General features: G+C 55.0%; 1 protein-coding gene across 1 annotated transcript in view; it reads right to left on the reverse strand.

The window, feature by feature from the left end:
• Positions 1-12,386, reverse strand: part of BESB_084940 (dynein heavy chain family protein) — a gene marked incomplete at both ends in the record, with an annotated part of 36,310 nt that extends 23,924 nt beyond the window's left edge. The window contains 21 exons of the mRNA XM_029366844.1: positions 44-244; positions 636-1,209; positions 1,602-1,780; positions 2,363-2,599; positions 2,910-3,140; positions 3,309-3,528; positions 4,164-4,363; positions 4,526-4,804; positions 5,169-5,422; positions 5,627-5,883; positions 6,356-6,760; positions 7,195-7,255; positions 7,732-7,781; positions 8,206-8,422; positions 8,959-9,040; positions 9,201-9,243; positions 9,824-9,849; positions 10,461-10,507; positions 10,975-11,139; positions 11,803-11,980; positions 12,384-12,386. Of these exons, the coding sequence (XP_029217304.1) occupies positions 44-244; positions 636-1,209; positions 1,602-1,780; positions 2,363-2,599; positions 2,910-3,140; positions 3,309-3,528; positions 4,164-4,363; positions 4,526-4,804; positions 5,169-5,422; positions 5,627-5,883; positions 6,356-6,760; positions 7,195-7,255; positions 7,732-7,781; positions 8,206-8,422; positions 8,959-9,040; positions 9,201-9,243; positions 9,824-9,849; positions 10,461-10,507; positions 10,975-11,139; positions 11,803-11,980; positions 12,384-12,386 (3,909 nt within the window). The remainder of the gene's footprint in view (positions 1-43; positions 245-635; positions 1,210-1,601; positions 1,781-2,362; positions 2,600-2,909; positions 3,141-3,308; positions 3,529-4,163; positions 4,364-4,525; positions 4,805-5,168; positions 5,423-5,626; positions 5,884-6,355; positions 6,761-7,194; positions 7,256-7,731; positions 7,782-8,205; positions 8,423-8,958; positions 9,041-9,200; positions 9,244-9,823; positions 9,850-10,460; positions 10,508-10,974; positions 11,140-11,802; positions 11,981-12,383) is intronic.
• Between the last annotated feature and the right edge of the window lie 2,054 nt (positions 12,387-14,440).

Here is a 14,440-nt window from a genome sequence, read left to right on the forward strand (position 1 = left end):
TCCACCTCCCCCCCCGCTCGCTTCTTCACTTTGCGCCACTGACCGCGTCAATCTGCGCGAAGGCCGACTCGGTCTGCAGCACCCACACGGCCATGTCGACGAGGAGCGTGACTTGCGCGACGGGGTCGGCGACGATCCATTCTTCTCTCGAGGTCTTCGCCCAGCGGTCGCGGAGCGACTTCTTCACGTAGTGCCGCAGCGTACTCTGCATCTGCGCGATGCAGTCCTGCAAGTAGTTCTCGACCTGCGGGCAGAGAGCGCATGCGTACACGCACAAGTTTCTGAGCTTTCGAGCGAGCAGCGCGAGGCACACAGCGTGCGGCGCGCACACGCGCATAACGGGGAGTGGGGAGCTACACGCCACACAAGATACGAGTAGCTCATTCCATTTCGGCTTATGTCTCAGTGGAGCCCGGGCTGCCGTGCGCGATCTTATCTTCTGTCGCAAAGATTCGAGCGCCCGCGCTGCAGCAATGCCTCGTTCTCTGAAGCGGCGCTGTGCATCTTCTTCGCGTCTCGCCGAGAGGTGCAGACGCTGTCGCCTGCCCCCCTCCTCCCCCCCACGCCACCCCTCTCCGCCTCGCCTCTGGCTTGGCGGGTCTGGGACGTGTGTAGCGGTCGGGTGCGTTGCGCACTTTGCCTGCGAGTGGGAGGGCGTGGGGAAAGGAGACAGTCTCCTTCCCGACGCAGCTCTCCAAGCCGACGGCCGCGGGCCGCTCGCGGGCGTCATCCAGGGGGCCCTTCAGTTCGAAGGCTTTGATGGCTTGGAAGACCTTGGGCATGTGAGGCATGATTTTGGCTGGCGAGTTGCCGTTCGAGAGGATGTCGATCAGGTCGACGGCAGAGACAAAGTAGAAGCGCGGGAAGGTCATACGTTTGCTGTCCATGAACTCGTTCAGGGCCTTTTCGCAGAGGCTCAACTCCTTCTCGGCGGCCTCGAGGTGCCTGAGGATGCCCTCGGTCGCGCAGAAGTCGCGAATAACCGGGTGCGCCTGGCCGCGCGCCAGGATCTCCTTCACGCCCAGGTCAATGTTCACAAAGCGCGCCGCCTGCTCAGGCAGCTCTTTCCTCACTTCTTCCGAGTAAATGAACAAATTCTCCAAAAACGTCCACGACCGCTGCACCTCGCGGAGTAGCTGCGTCACCTCAGAAATGTTCGAGAGCGTCTTCTGCCAGTTCAACACCTCCGCCTCGAACGTCGCGAAGAATCTGAGCCACAAACGAAACGAAACACATGAGGTGCTCCCGCGGCACCCAGAAGGGGGGCGGGAGCGGCGCGATGTGCGACAGACGAACCCCCCATAAGCGCATGACACAGACACACACACGCACCCACGCGCATGAGGAGACACACCTGCGATGAGGCTCTGAAAATGGTCGCGCCCAGATACTCTGATGCAAACAGAGGCGAGAGAGGTTTTGCGCAACAGCGCGCAGCCCGCATCCACACGGAAACGTAGGTAGAAACAGGTATACGGAGGTGGAGAAGGCGGCGCATACCTACACGAATTATGAGGCCACTAAGCGCGACCACGTGCGCCCGTTGAGATCAAAAAGATGCGCTGAGCGGTTTCTTTCCTTTCACTTCTCGCCTTTCGTACCTCGAAGTAATCATGTTCTGACACTGTACGAGGTGCTCCTCCAGCATTTCGAACTTCTCTTCCGTCGTGTTAAGGAGGATGACCTCGGTGCCTTTGTGCTGCTCGAGGTCGAACGGCACTTCGCTCCAAGTGCTTTCCAGCATCTTTAGCGTCCGCTCCATCACGGCTTCTTGCTTCGCCTGAAAAACAGTGTTTCCACGTGTAACGTTCTTTGGTGTTCGCGTTGTACCCTCCCGCCGCCTTCTGCCTCGGCGTGTTTAGTTTCTTCGAGGCAAGCCTCCAGGTGCCTCAGCGCCTTGAGTGTGTCGGCTGATTCCACCTTGTCCTTACGAGAGCCTCTTCTCCCGTTCCTGCGCTTCAGAAAACTGAAGACCGTGGATTTCGACTTCCTACTCCTATACCTGAGGATACCTTCCTCCGCTCGCGCAAGCAAATGCCCGATGTAGATTGCCCGTCCGCCGTTCCTACGCTTTGTTTTTTCAGCTGCGTCGTTCGATTTGTCACACGTCCTTCTGTAGGGACACTTGTGAGCGGAGCTTGCCTCTCTTTACATGTATCTGTCTTTCTCCCTGGGTTTAGGGGGTTTGGAGCTTCGCCCTCGACTGCCTGTCTCTCTACCTTCTTACGCTTCGCCCGTTAAAGTTCGCTTCCCCCTGTCTACGGCGGACGCCCTCGCAGCTCTCTCGCCTCTGCCCGCACGGGAAACCCGACACGCCTTGTCTGCCGCGACCACTTCTCTCTCAACTCCCCGTCGTTCTTACGCGGTCGGTGATTTCCTCAACGGGGCCCTGGACGTTCCACAGCTGGAGCTGTTCGATTCTTCGCAGCGGCATCTCGTCTGTGACTTCGGTTCCCTCCGCGTTGACCATGCGGAGGAGCTCCTCCCAGTGCCGCTCGCGCATGGATCCGTCGCGGAGTTCCGCCACGAGAGGAATGAAGATCAGCCACCGTTTCAGAGTCTCGTGGAGGCCAATATACGCGTCGCACTTCCTGTCGACCTAAAAAAATGCAAAGCACGCCGGCGTTCACGCGCGAGTTTGCGTTGAAAAAAAAGTCGCAGCAGACCAAGATTTCTCTCAGAGCTCACTCGTCTCTCTGCATCAAAAGGCATGCCACCTTTTACAGAGTAGATAGAAAACGGTGAATGTGTGCATGTACAGAGAGTCCACCGCACTCCAAGTCTGTATAAATATATATATGTATACATTATGTGTGCATACATGCTTAGGTGACTGTCTAGGGCTTTCTCCACGTGCATCGTCTGCCACGTGACTCTCCATTTTTCTCGAATTTGAGCTGGACACTCACTCTGAGATCCTTGAGGCCGCGCTGCAGGTTCTTGACGTCTTGTTCGATGTTGGGCGCATCCACGTCACCCCAGCTGGCTGCCAGAATGGCTTCGAAAGTCTCCAGGCACTGCTGCGTGAAGTCCCAGAAGAGTCGCACGTTCCTCAGTTCCTCGAAGAGCTCCGAAATTGCCTCTTTCGCGGGCTCGAGCTCGTGTGCGAAGCCGAAGCTCGACGCCAGAGTCGTCAACTCCTGCAAAACCACAGAAAATGCAAAAACGCAGTCGAGCCTGTGGCGACACAGCGGTTTTCTCCCTCAGTGTTTCGGCCTGATATTCCTTGAATGCGAAGACCGTAGAGAACTGTTTGCGTATACTATGCACAAATAAGTTTTTTCAAAACTCTGCATGGGTTTTCATACCGAGACTGTGGCCGTGTGGCGGTTGACAATCGCTTCAACTTCTTCGATGCGTTGACTCGCGGCCTCCACGCCGGTCTGAAAGAAGTAGAAGCTGTCTGTCTTCAAGTTGCTTTGCTGCTCCTTCACAGTCTGCTCGAATTCTGCAATTCGTTTCTTCGTCTTGAGCGACTCGGCATTCGACAGGCCGTGGAGCTCTTTCTCCCGCTTCTTCACGAGGCGCCTGCAGAGGCACAAAGAGAGGAGCAATAACCACATTCGCGCACACGACTGCAGTCGCAGAAATCAGTAGACAAGCGAGCTCAAAACGAACCTGAGGGACGCTCAGGAGAGACGCCGCAACTGAAGCATGCTGGCCGCACACGTTTTGCGCAGACACAGTGGCGTGCGCACCGAACGACTCATTCCTTGTCTACAGTTGTATGCAATTGTGGAGACGAATAGACATATGTATAGTAGAGGGGGATATGGATATGGAGTCGAGATTCGAAGTGCGCAGGCAGGCGGCGTGACTGGTTCACCCGATGCATGCTTCGCTGGCGGCCGTCGCTGCCTTCGCTCTCTTCGCGGAGTGCTCCAGTAAACCGATGTATATATATATGTATATAGATACAGATATAGACAGAGGGTCACGTATTATTAGCATCACAATGCCAACCTGCTACAGAGACACATGCGCCTCTCCACAGCTGAGCTGTCCTTTAACTAACGCTTTCTGGCTCTCATGCTGGAGCCTCTGGGAGGCCGCTGCCAGTGCGCACACAGCCCAGGTATGAGGCAAGATACGAGTGGCAACGCGGAACTTGTATTTGGCGCCTGAACATGTGTTTTGTGAAGTGAAGTCTCGCGGCTTCTTACTCGAGGGCGTTGAGTTTCGTAATCACGTTCTTTAGTGCGCGTGAGTTTGTCTCGGTGTTGACGCCTTGCGCATCGAGGCAGCTCAGCGCCGCCTGGAGCGTTTCTCTCTGCAGCAGGAGCGTGTCTTTCTGCTTGTCCATCTGCGCGATGTGATGGCGCACTGTCAGAAGCGTCCGCACGTCTTCGGCCTTCACTGTCGTCTGTGGAGAGACAGACATCACATGCGGCACACGCCCGCCGTCAGATGGCGAGCTCTGTCGCCGTTTGAGGTGGCGTGGCCTCTGCGAGTGTCGCCGTCCTTCACCCTCCTCGCCCCCGGATCCGAGTCTGGATTGAGGCAGCCTAAACGGCCCGGAACCCACCTGAACGCCCGCCTCAGTCCGCGCGTGGAAATCCTCGATTTCTGCAATTGTTCTTCCGATGGACGAAGCCAGCAGCGGGCCGCCGACCTCGTTCGCCTTGGGGCGTGCGCGGTCGACGAAGGAGGCTGCGAAGGGCGAGCCGCGGAGCGCCTCGGGCTCCTTCCCCTCGTCCACGAAGGCCACCTCGACTTTCGCGTCGCCCGGCGTCTTCGCGTGGTACTTCACGATGTACTTCCCATTGTTTTGGTCGTAAATTTGCACCGGAAGCTCGACAGATTGCTGCACGATGCGAAGGCTCAGACGCTCAAGGGTTTACGAGTTAGGTTACATTTGCGTTCTCTGAAGTCGAGCAGGAGGCTTCAGCCGGCAAAAGTCAAGCACCAGCAGCGCAGTCTCTAGGTCTCCTTGCAGACACAATGCATATAAATAGAAGTTTGCATGCGCTTCCCTTGACGTCTACGCATCGCTACATACGCATGTCGAGAGCCACACTGGCGGCGTATGGACACGCATGCATTCCCAAATATATATATATATATATATATATATATATATATATATATGAATATACACATATATCTACGAGTAGGTGCCACACTCTCTGTATATAGGTTTGTATCCGAATGTTTCGATGAGGACTTACGCCCGGCGTGTCTTTGGGCCAGTGCGTGACGCGAACTTTGAAGACGTCGCTGCCGGAGGTGCGGTTTTCGCCGGCGCCGTTTCGCGCTTGGATGATGAACATCGTCGGGCTCGAGGTCGCGCCCTCAGGCAAGAGGCCCGGTCCGAAGGCCAAATACTCCTTCGCCACAGTGTTGTTGTAGTACTGGAACCGCGCCCACGTCGTCGTGAAGTCTCGTCCGCCGATCTTCAGGCGAACTTCACAGGCTTTGCTGCCTGCGCAAAAGATATAGCCGAGACGCAGCGGCGCGTGAGGGATTACGCCAGGGAACTGTGAACGAGTTTACGGTTGAGGGTATCCACCCATTCTTAGGGTGTAGGGGATCCATCCAGTCTCTGCGCGCCGCGGGAGCCTTCGCCCCAAGGCGCATCGTCGTCTCTCTCGCAGGCTCCCCTGTCTTTTTGTTTTTTTGGACGTACCAATGCCGCCCTTGACGCACGCGGTGTGCGCGGTGATTTCTGTCGAGCTGACAAACTCTGCGGCGACGTCCGCGTGTTGATCTTGCGACTGGAAGCGGACGGTGATTCTTCCGTCGGTGAAGCCTGCACCCCGAATCGCGACGCGCGTGTTGCCGCTGACTGGACCCAGGTCCGGGCTGATGCTTGTGATGGCATATGGCGGTCCCACGACCGAGGAAACGTTCAGCGCCCAGATGTCATCCAGCCAGTCGTCTTTCCTGCCCACGCCGAACGAGGAGCACGAACGGCTCGCAGAAGTGAAAACTGCGTGGGAAAAAAATATATCCACGTGCCGAGGCACACGCACACAAGTCGACAGATGCAGGGGCGCACGCTGGGCCTGCCAACGGATGCGAGAGGTAGACTCAAAATCGGCATGCACATCCATATATATATAGATATATATTCATATATATATCTATTTATATATTTATTTATGCGTGTATATATACGTGTATGCTTAGTATAGGTTTCTCTACGTCGGGATGTGCACCTGTTTCTCTATAAGGAGGCTGCTGCAGGAGCGACGACGCATCTGTGTTGCTCCGCGGCGCGACTTTTTTCTGTGCGTCATTCTCGCGCTGATGGATGTGTGTGGTCCCATGCATGGAGGATGCGCAGTTGCTCGCTTGAATGCCGATACAACCGGCGCACAGGTATGTTTCTCGCGCCGCCTCGCGTCAGCTTTACCAGCCTCCAAAGAGGACAAGCAGGGACTCTTCGGGGTCGTAGGCGATTGCCGCGTGCTCCCTGGCAGGGGGGGCAACTCTGGCGGTATCCGCAGCGGCGAGCTCGAGGTTGATGCCGACGCAGGCGCTCGTTTTTCGCTCGAGGACGCTGGCGCCCGACGCGGTGGCCTTCCGCGCGGGCTTTTTGACTTCTTCCAGCGCGGGTTTCTCCCAGCATTTGACGCTGCCGAGTGTGAGCACGCCGACGTCGTTCATCAAGAGGCCCTCCCAGCGCCTCTGCGAGTCTTCCGCCTCCGAGCCGCTGCCGCCAAACACGAAAACCTTCCAGTCGGGAATCGCCTCGACCAGCTGGAAGCCGCAGTTCCAACGCGCCGGCTGACCCTTCCAGGGCAGGTCCATGTCCGACCTGAGTGCAAAAACAAAGTGAAGTCCAACGGCGCATCCTTACGCGCACTCGTTCCGAGGCCATCTACAACTTTTTTACATGTAGACATGTGTATATGCATATAAGAATATGGGCGTGTGAGACCAGATCGCGCGAAACAGGTAGAACCGTTCGTGGCGATCAGCGGCCTGAAAGAGCCGCGATATGAGGGGTGAACCACGGACGAAGGAGTGATTCGACACAAAGGCGGGCACAAGCCGCGGCAAGCAGCCAGATGGGGTAAAGATCGCTCGACGTCAGCCTCGCTTCTGGTCCTAACGAGCGACGTACAGGACGTGTATATATTTACACTCGTTTGCAGCTACGGGAAGCGTTTGAGTTTCTCTTTCCGGATTTGTTGACGCTGTTGAGTGGATCGAGCTCAGCGGGGTTGCTGGGCTGGCGTTTGGGCTTACCAGTCGTTTGTCAGGAGATCGAAGGCAAACAAATCGTTGAACTGCGTCTCGGAGTTCCATCCTGAAGAGGAAAAGCGGCGTGTCGCGTGCGCACAAGACGTTGCGCGTTAAAAATGCCACGCAGCCGCGACGGATTCTCAGTTGAAAATCGCGATGCCGAGACAGGGCGTGTGCGTGTTTCGAGGTCGCGCCCTGCGGCTTCGCGGGCGAGGCTTGGTTAGACGCGACGCGAAAGCACGCCTTGTAACTGTCGGCAAAGTCTGCGCAGAAGGTCAACTCGGCGGAGAAGCAGGGCGCGGTATCCTAGATGCATTTGGCGCCTCCGATACGCCACAGCTTGCGTTACACCTATCCAGATGACGACGAAAAGTCGGCTGCATCTACAAGTATGTATATCTCACGCAACGCCGAATCCGTAGGGAGGTGGGCGAGCTGACGGTGGCCGTTAGATCGTCTTAAGGCGAAACTCAGCGGCTTTTTCTGGCAGTCGCATGCGCGGAGAAGTTGTGATGAAGACAGAGTCTTTGTGCGGATTACCTCCGAAGACGAAGAGCTGACTGTCCTTAACTGTCGCGCAGTGTCCGCATCTGACAGAACAGAACGCGTGTGACCACGATGCCAGCGCGCATCCAACCAACTGCAACCGCACTTTTTTCTGTTGGGTTGACGGTGGCGTCCTCAGCTCGCATATTATTTCACCTTTCAATTTTTAAGCGGAAGGAAGCTGCGCGAGACTTTTCAGAGTCATGTCGTATGTTCACACGGCAGAGAGGAGGGACGCTTCGGGCCCCGCTGCACCGTAGCGAATCGCGTGGGCGTACACTCGAGCTTGAGTCGCAGAGCTCCTTCCTGTGTGTGAAAATCGGTCGATTGCCGAATGGAAAAACTGGAAGTGCCTAGAAGTCTAGAGCGACAGGGCGGCGTGTGCGCACATCGTGGGCGGCAGGGGCCTCCGCGAGGATTTTCTGTGGCGTTTTACTTTCTCTGAGGGTTTATGGTTTGCTGACGAACCTGGGCGCAGGCGCGTTGCCGGTGAACTTCACCTCTGACCATGTTTTCGAGGTCATGTCGAGGATCCAGACGTCGTTGAAAGTTTTGCGCGTATAATGTGAGCCGCCGTGTCCGCCGAAAACGACGATTTTCTGCGCATCGTCGCACTTCCACAGACTCGCTGTGTGGCTGCACCGCGGAGGCGGTTGCGTAGTGAACTCGTCCCTGTCGGAGCCGTCTGCGCGTTTTCATAGGAAGACACACAGGTTTCGATCTCGCTATCTCTCTCTTAAGACTCGCTCACCCAGCGATGGAGCGCACTCCACAGTCCTGTAGAAATGCATCTTCGATTTTTCCGCGTGAGTGATGCCGCGTTACAAGCAGCGTCCAATCAGACGAGCAATGGGAGTTACACGTATCCTCAGAAGACCGCGTGTGTCGCGGAGAAGAAAGGCACCACAGGTGTGTGACGCACAGGGGTCGCAGACGGCGGCGCGAGTGTCGTCTCTCAGCCTTACACCTCGAGACATCGGCTCGATCGCGGCGAACCCAAGCCGAGTCTGCGTCTGCCGCACGCGACGGAGGAAGTCCATGCACTGAGAATCGAGACTGCCTCTCTCTCAAACACGCATGCGGACCCCCGCGGTCGACATACAAAGCCTAGAAATAGAATCATGCAACAAATCGAGATGACGCATGAGAAAATTGACCACACGGCCGAGCTTAAACACAAGCGCATACCAACCAACTACGAAGAATGGAGGTTCTGCTCACCGGAATCATCCGTCGGGAGATCCTCGACGGCTACGAGCTGCGAGATGTATCCAAAGAATTCTTCTCGCTCGGGGGAGCCTCCCTGCGCGCAGACAGTCGCGCCATCGACAATGGTCCCGCGCGCAAGGCCACGTTGTTGCTTTGTCTGCGCGAGCCTGTGTGAGGCGAGTGCTTTCCATCTGTCTCACCTTGAGATTCTGTCTGCACTCTACGTGCACGACCCGCCTGTTGTGTTTCCTCACCGTTAAACTGATATTCGGCAGCAGACTGGAGATAGCAGGGATTCTGAGAGCGCAGGCACAGAGAGACCCGTCTCCATGAACACTGGAAATGCAACACGCGTTTTGTGTGGTCAATGTCATGAACGCAGATGCGCAGAACGAACGACAGATTCGCGTTGCCTTTCACTCACGCGTTTCCTGTTTTCCGCCGCTTCTCGCCCCGAGGCCTGCAGTGCGCACAGCCGCAACGCTAGACGTAGAACAAGAAAATGGTCAGCTGCCTCTCAGCTTTTTTGGATTCCAAGTTGAGTCCGCCCTCACAACGCCGAATCACCGAATCACAACTGCACTCCCGCGCCGCTTTCCGTTGCGCCGCGCTTTCATAAATCACCGCCACTCTGCGGCTCCACTGCCTTCGCTCGGTGATGCCAAGGTTCGTTCATGCTGCGACCGGCAAGTAGGCGCGCGCTAAGGAAGGCACACATTCGCGCAGACAGCGAGTAAAGTCATTTTATCTCGCCCTTGTGGAGACACCGCGTTGCCTGATCCATGGTGCGCTGAATGTCGAGCATTGCATTCAGAACTCCAATGGGCAGCCGCATCGACGCCTGTTGAGGAGACTCCGTGCAAGCTGCTCGCCTTACTGTCGCCCTGGCGATGCCTGGCCGTCCTGAACGATTCACACGCGAAACACTTGGTCGAACGAAAACGGGCTTTTTTCCTCCGTATACTTATATATGTACATATGTATATATACAGGCATATATATATATATAAACTTATATATACATATACATATGCATGACATATATATAGACATATATATATATATATATATGTGCATCTATATGTGTCATATTCAGACAGGCGGATTCTGACAGAGGCGCGGGAACCTTTCAGCGGATCTGCGATGTCTCGGCTGCCGGCGGGTCGTTCTTCTGAAACTTTTTGAAATAGAAGTATCTTCGAATATGAGAATTCAGATTACAGGTCGAGAGAAGATTCACAGTTGGTCTTCGGAGGCAATCGGCGGCATCAACAGTACGCTTTCCTTGAGCGATCCGTTCTCATGGACACACAAAGCAAAGTATGGCTCTTGTGCCAGGCGCAGCGGCTTGAGGCAGCGCTCGGCGTCGTGGATTTGAAGACAGCAAACGCAGCAAGCGGCATCCGACGCGAGACACCCACGCAAGAAGCTCTACAACTCTTCCGCACCAGCAGGCGAACGATGTTTTGCGAGGACTACGAAGACATTGCTCGGTGGGCGCTAGCGTCTCTTACCTCTGGATCTTCTCGGTTGCAAATAACTTTCGCGAACGTCTGCGAAGCTAAGCACAGCGAAGCGAGAAGAGGAGAGACGCGAAAAAGCTGTCGCAGCAGACGGATGAGGCTCTACGACCAGTGAGGAAGTGTACTCCGGCGCCTCGCCCGCTAAGTCATGCACACGAGCGCGTCCGCATTTACATCGCGGTTACTAAAGTATTCTTCGCAGAGACTCCCGAGAGCCTTGCTGCTGCGTAAATGCCACCCGGTTATAGAAATAGATATTTATACATATTTCTATGTGTAGTAATATATGCAGGTATGTGCTCGAGAGAATTATACTAGGCATTCCCATTGACCGCAGGTCGCATCGTATCATGCTTTTATGTGTATATATGAAGGTGTGATATATATACATATATTTAGATTTATACAGGCATATGAATATGGGCTAAATTACGCATGTGGATACAGGCTTGGTGAGGTTGCCTGTATTTCGGGAGACGCTGATTGCTTTGGATGTCCCTCGTACCGACGTCGAGCGTCCAGGCATCGTTTTTGCAAACGAAAGGAGACGCGGAGGCGCAGCCGCCGAAGAAGAAAAGAAGACTCTGCGTGAGCGGGGTACAGCTGTGCATTGCCCGCGGCGCCGGTCGCTTAGATGGCGGAATGTCGATCGGCTTCCAGGTTGCAGAGTCTGGTTTTTTCGAAGGAACGAACACAACAGCGAAAAAGACTAGACGCTTTGCTGCTGGCCAATGGAGTGTGAAGTTTGTGACGCGTCTGTCGTTTTACTCTTCCTTACTGGTTTACGAACGAAAAAGGAGGTGATGACACATGACGAGAGCCGTACATTCGATCGAAAGCGATAAGTCTGCTGGCCTCAAACCCCACCGCGGACACTGAAATTCGTCTTTCCAAAGCATGCGCGTATATTTCGCTTTTCTGTAACCGGCAGGACGTTGCAATTTCACTACGTAAGTCTGCCTGGGTGTGCTTCATCGTTTCTCAGCCGTTTGCAGCTGGTTTTTTGAAATAAGTTCACTTTCGCGCCCAATTCGGTGGAGCCTCCTCACGGCCTCTTGCGCGCTTCCTAGGCTACTGCGCGGCAGCAAACGAAATTCTATTCTTTGCATTTCCACGCAGATGCAGACATTGTCGCTTATGTCGGCTTGCGGGTCTGTAGACTCTGAGTATCCTTTCGGCTCGCGAGTCGACGGCAGACACCTTCAGCGGGCGGCATCGCCGCCTGTGTGAAGTGAACTGCGCAGCGCTAACCAAGTAGGCTCGGTTGTTGTGTGCAGTGTGTCTCACTGCTTGTCGCGTGTCTCTGTGCTTCTCGCGTGGGCACGTAGCTTACTTCGCAAAACACTCAGGAGGTAGATGTCGTGGTTCGGGACTGGGTTGTTGGAGTCGTCGACGCGACCGTCTACGCCTCCAAAAAGGACGAGGCCCGCGGCGGTGGAGGTCAGCGAGTGCCCTGACCGCGCGGAGACTTTCACGTCTCCTTTCGCCTCAAGCTTTGTCCACAGATACGGCTGCGGCTACAGAGGGGCGGACAGAACCGGAGACAGCTCTTGTGAGTTCGACATCGCGGCTCCCTGCTCAAGTGCCCAGATATATATTCGAATATTTAGTCATCTACACCTTGTACGCACCTTATTTGTGTGCACGCCTGATATGTTTCCAATTTCGGTTAGTATAACATGCACTGCTAGCCTACATAAGTACTTTGCTGAAGAACGAGGCATTCATCGCTCAACGAACTAACGTAATCTGAATGGGAATGGAGAGAGTAGATGTGCGACTGAGTCCACCCCTTCAGCCGACGAAAGTCTGCTGCGAAACAGCGGCCATCCACAGCTGCACGCACTCAGTTTTGCGTTCATCTGCACCCCGTTACACACTCGACTGCAAGAACGAAAGACTTTGCAGTCTCACCATTTTGCGAAAGAAGAGTCAGGAAAGCCAACGTTGTTTCAGTGTGCCGCGGCGTCACCGCCACGCAGGAAGAATTTACGAAGAGCCACGCGACTTCTGCGGCTCCGATGGCGTGCCTCGTCGGCGCCGAAGACCGCGTCGGGAACGGCAAATCCACACGAGACAGCCGTGGAGAGAGCTGAGTTTTCTCAGCTCTCTACGCCGTGTAGATAGCCGACGGAAGAGCTCCTCGGATGCCTAGGCAACGATGCGCTGAACAGCTGGCAGCAATTTCTTAACAGCCACGCCGTGATGACAGAAGGGGTTTCATAAGAAATCGATAAATAAAGAAGCGGTCCAACGCTCCATGGAGCGCGATGAGCGACCAAGCGAGGCGAGGCACAGCTAGAGACTGGGGACGCCTTCAGGAAGTCAAAGGAGAAAGTTTTTGCATGTGGAGACTGAGGCACGTGGGCCTCTCTGAGTCGCCGTTGGCCTCGTGAAAAAACTGGCGAGAGCGATCCGGCGGCTGCGCACCTGCGCTGGAGGCTGTGGTGCTCCACACTAGAGCGAAAGAGTGACAAATCCTGTCAGCAATTGCGCGAAGATCGACCAGGCAGTCTAGAGGAGTGACTGCACCTGTGCAGATGTAGGTGTGATGCAGCGCGTGCATCAGAGGAAAAAATTTGAGAGAGGCGGGATGGGTGAGATTAGCAATTACATGCAAATCAAAAATATATACATTTGAGCATCATCGTTGAAGAGAGGTCTGTCAATCGTGTGAAAAGGGGTTCAGGGAAAGCAGAGCAGAGAGTTGAGGTGTGGCGGAAGGGTCGTACCAAAAGAGTAGAGGACGGCTAGAAGGACTTCCAGACTCTTTACAAAGAAGGCGCGTGTCTGCAGCTGCAGCATACATCTATGCGTTCTTGGGTTGAGATGCATGGAGGGTTTATCTGGCTATAACGAGCGACAAGCAACGAGGGAGGCGCAGGCGCCCATTGTTGGCGCTGAAGCAGTAATCGTAGGAATTATGAGGGACACTGCCGAGAGGCTGCTAAGGAACGACGGGCTATCCAAGTTTGCCGCATCTCCAGTGTTTGCTTGGAATGTTGCGTCGTCTTGCCACCTATTGCTGTGCTAGAACGAGTGAAGTTTCAAGAAGCCACAAATGCCCCGCATCGCCAGTTTTTGTTTCTTTTTGCGGCCTGAGTTGGTCCGTGGCGAAAGGGAATGTAGCAGAATCAGCAGCACGCGAGCGTCTTTCCAAACACAGCTTTGCATATGCAACGATTGAGCACGTGGCTCGGAGGCCGCATGGAAAGCCAGTTCCGCTCCTTGGAAACAGGAAGAGTCGTTTCATATTAGAGTGGGATCTCAAGCTTTACATGCTTGCCGGCGAAAGTCCGGCAGCGAGGACCGGCCTTCCTCGCATGGAAGAGGCACCTCCGGTAGTCGAGAGTGCGAAAACGAAACTCTCACGGTGTGTAGAGCGTTCATGGTTGCTGCGTGCGGTCTGGCGGTAAAGTGGAGGGTGCCTGGAGGAGGAAAATGCCTACAAGCGCCTTTGTAAGTGGTATGAAGCTGATGTGTGTTTCTAGGAAGAAGGGGACGTCGAGCGCATCGCCTGGAGCAGCTCGGCATGCTGCACAAGCTATCGGGCCCCTCGAGAAAAAAGGTTTTTTCGCAGCGCCTTTCGTGAACCATCCCTCTTCCGGGGAAAATAAAACCCGCGTGGTGTTGTTCCCTGTGACTTTGCTTTCCTCCTGGACACATTCCGTCGACGGGCACGATATCAAAACGCGACCCTGACTTTAACACAATCCAGTATTTCCAAGCCACTCCGTGTGGAAAAGGTGCTCCTGCAGGAAACGCTTTGTGCACTGACGTCGTTCTGCACTCTATAAAGACAGCGCCGAACAATTTTTAGTGGCATTGCGCTCTCTAACACCAACCTCCCCTCCGACCGATTTACTCTCAGGTTCGCCAGAACGCATGCCAAAACGCAGCAACACGGACGATCCATCTAGTCGGCAGATTCCCGAAACAGAGCATTCCTCTCTTCTATTTCTTGCCCTGCT

Source organism: Besnoitia besnoiti, chromosome VIII, assembly GCF_002563875.1.
Source record: "Besnoitia besnoiti strain Bb-Ger1 chromosome VIII, whole genome shotgun sequence".
Classification (NCBI taxonomy): domain Eukaryota; phylum Apicomplexa; class Conoidasida; order Eucoccidiorida; family Sarcocystidae; genus Besnoitia; species Besnoitia besnoiti.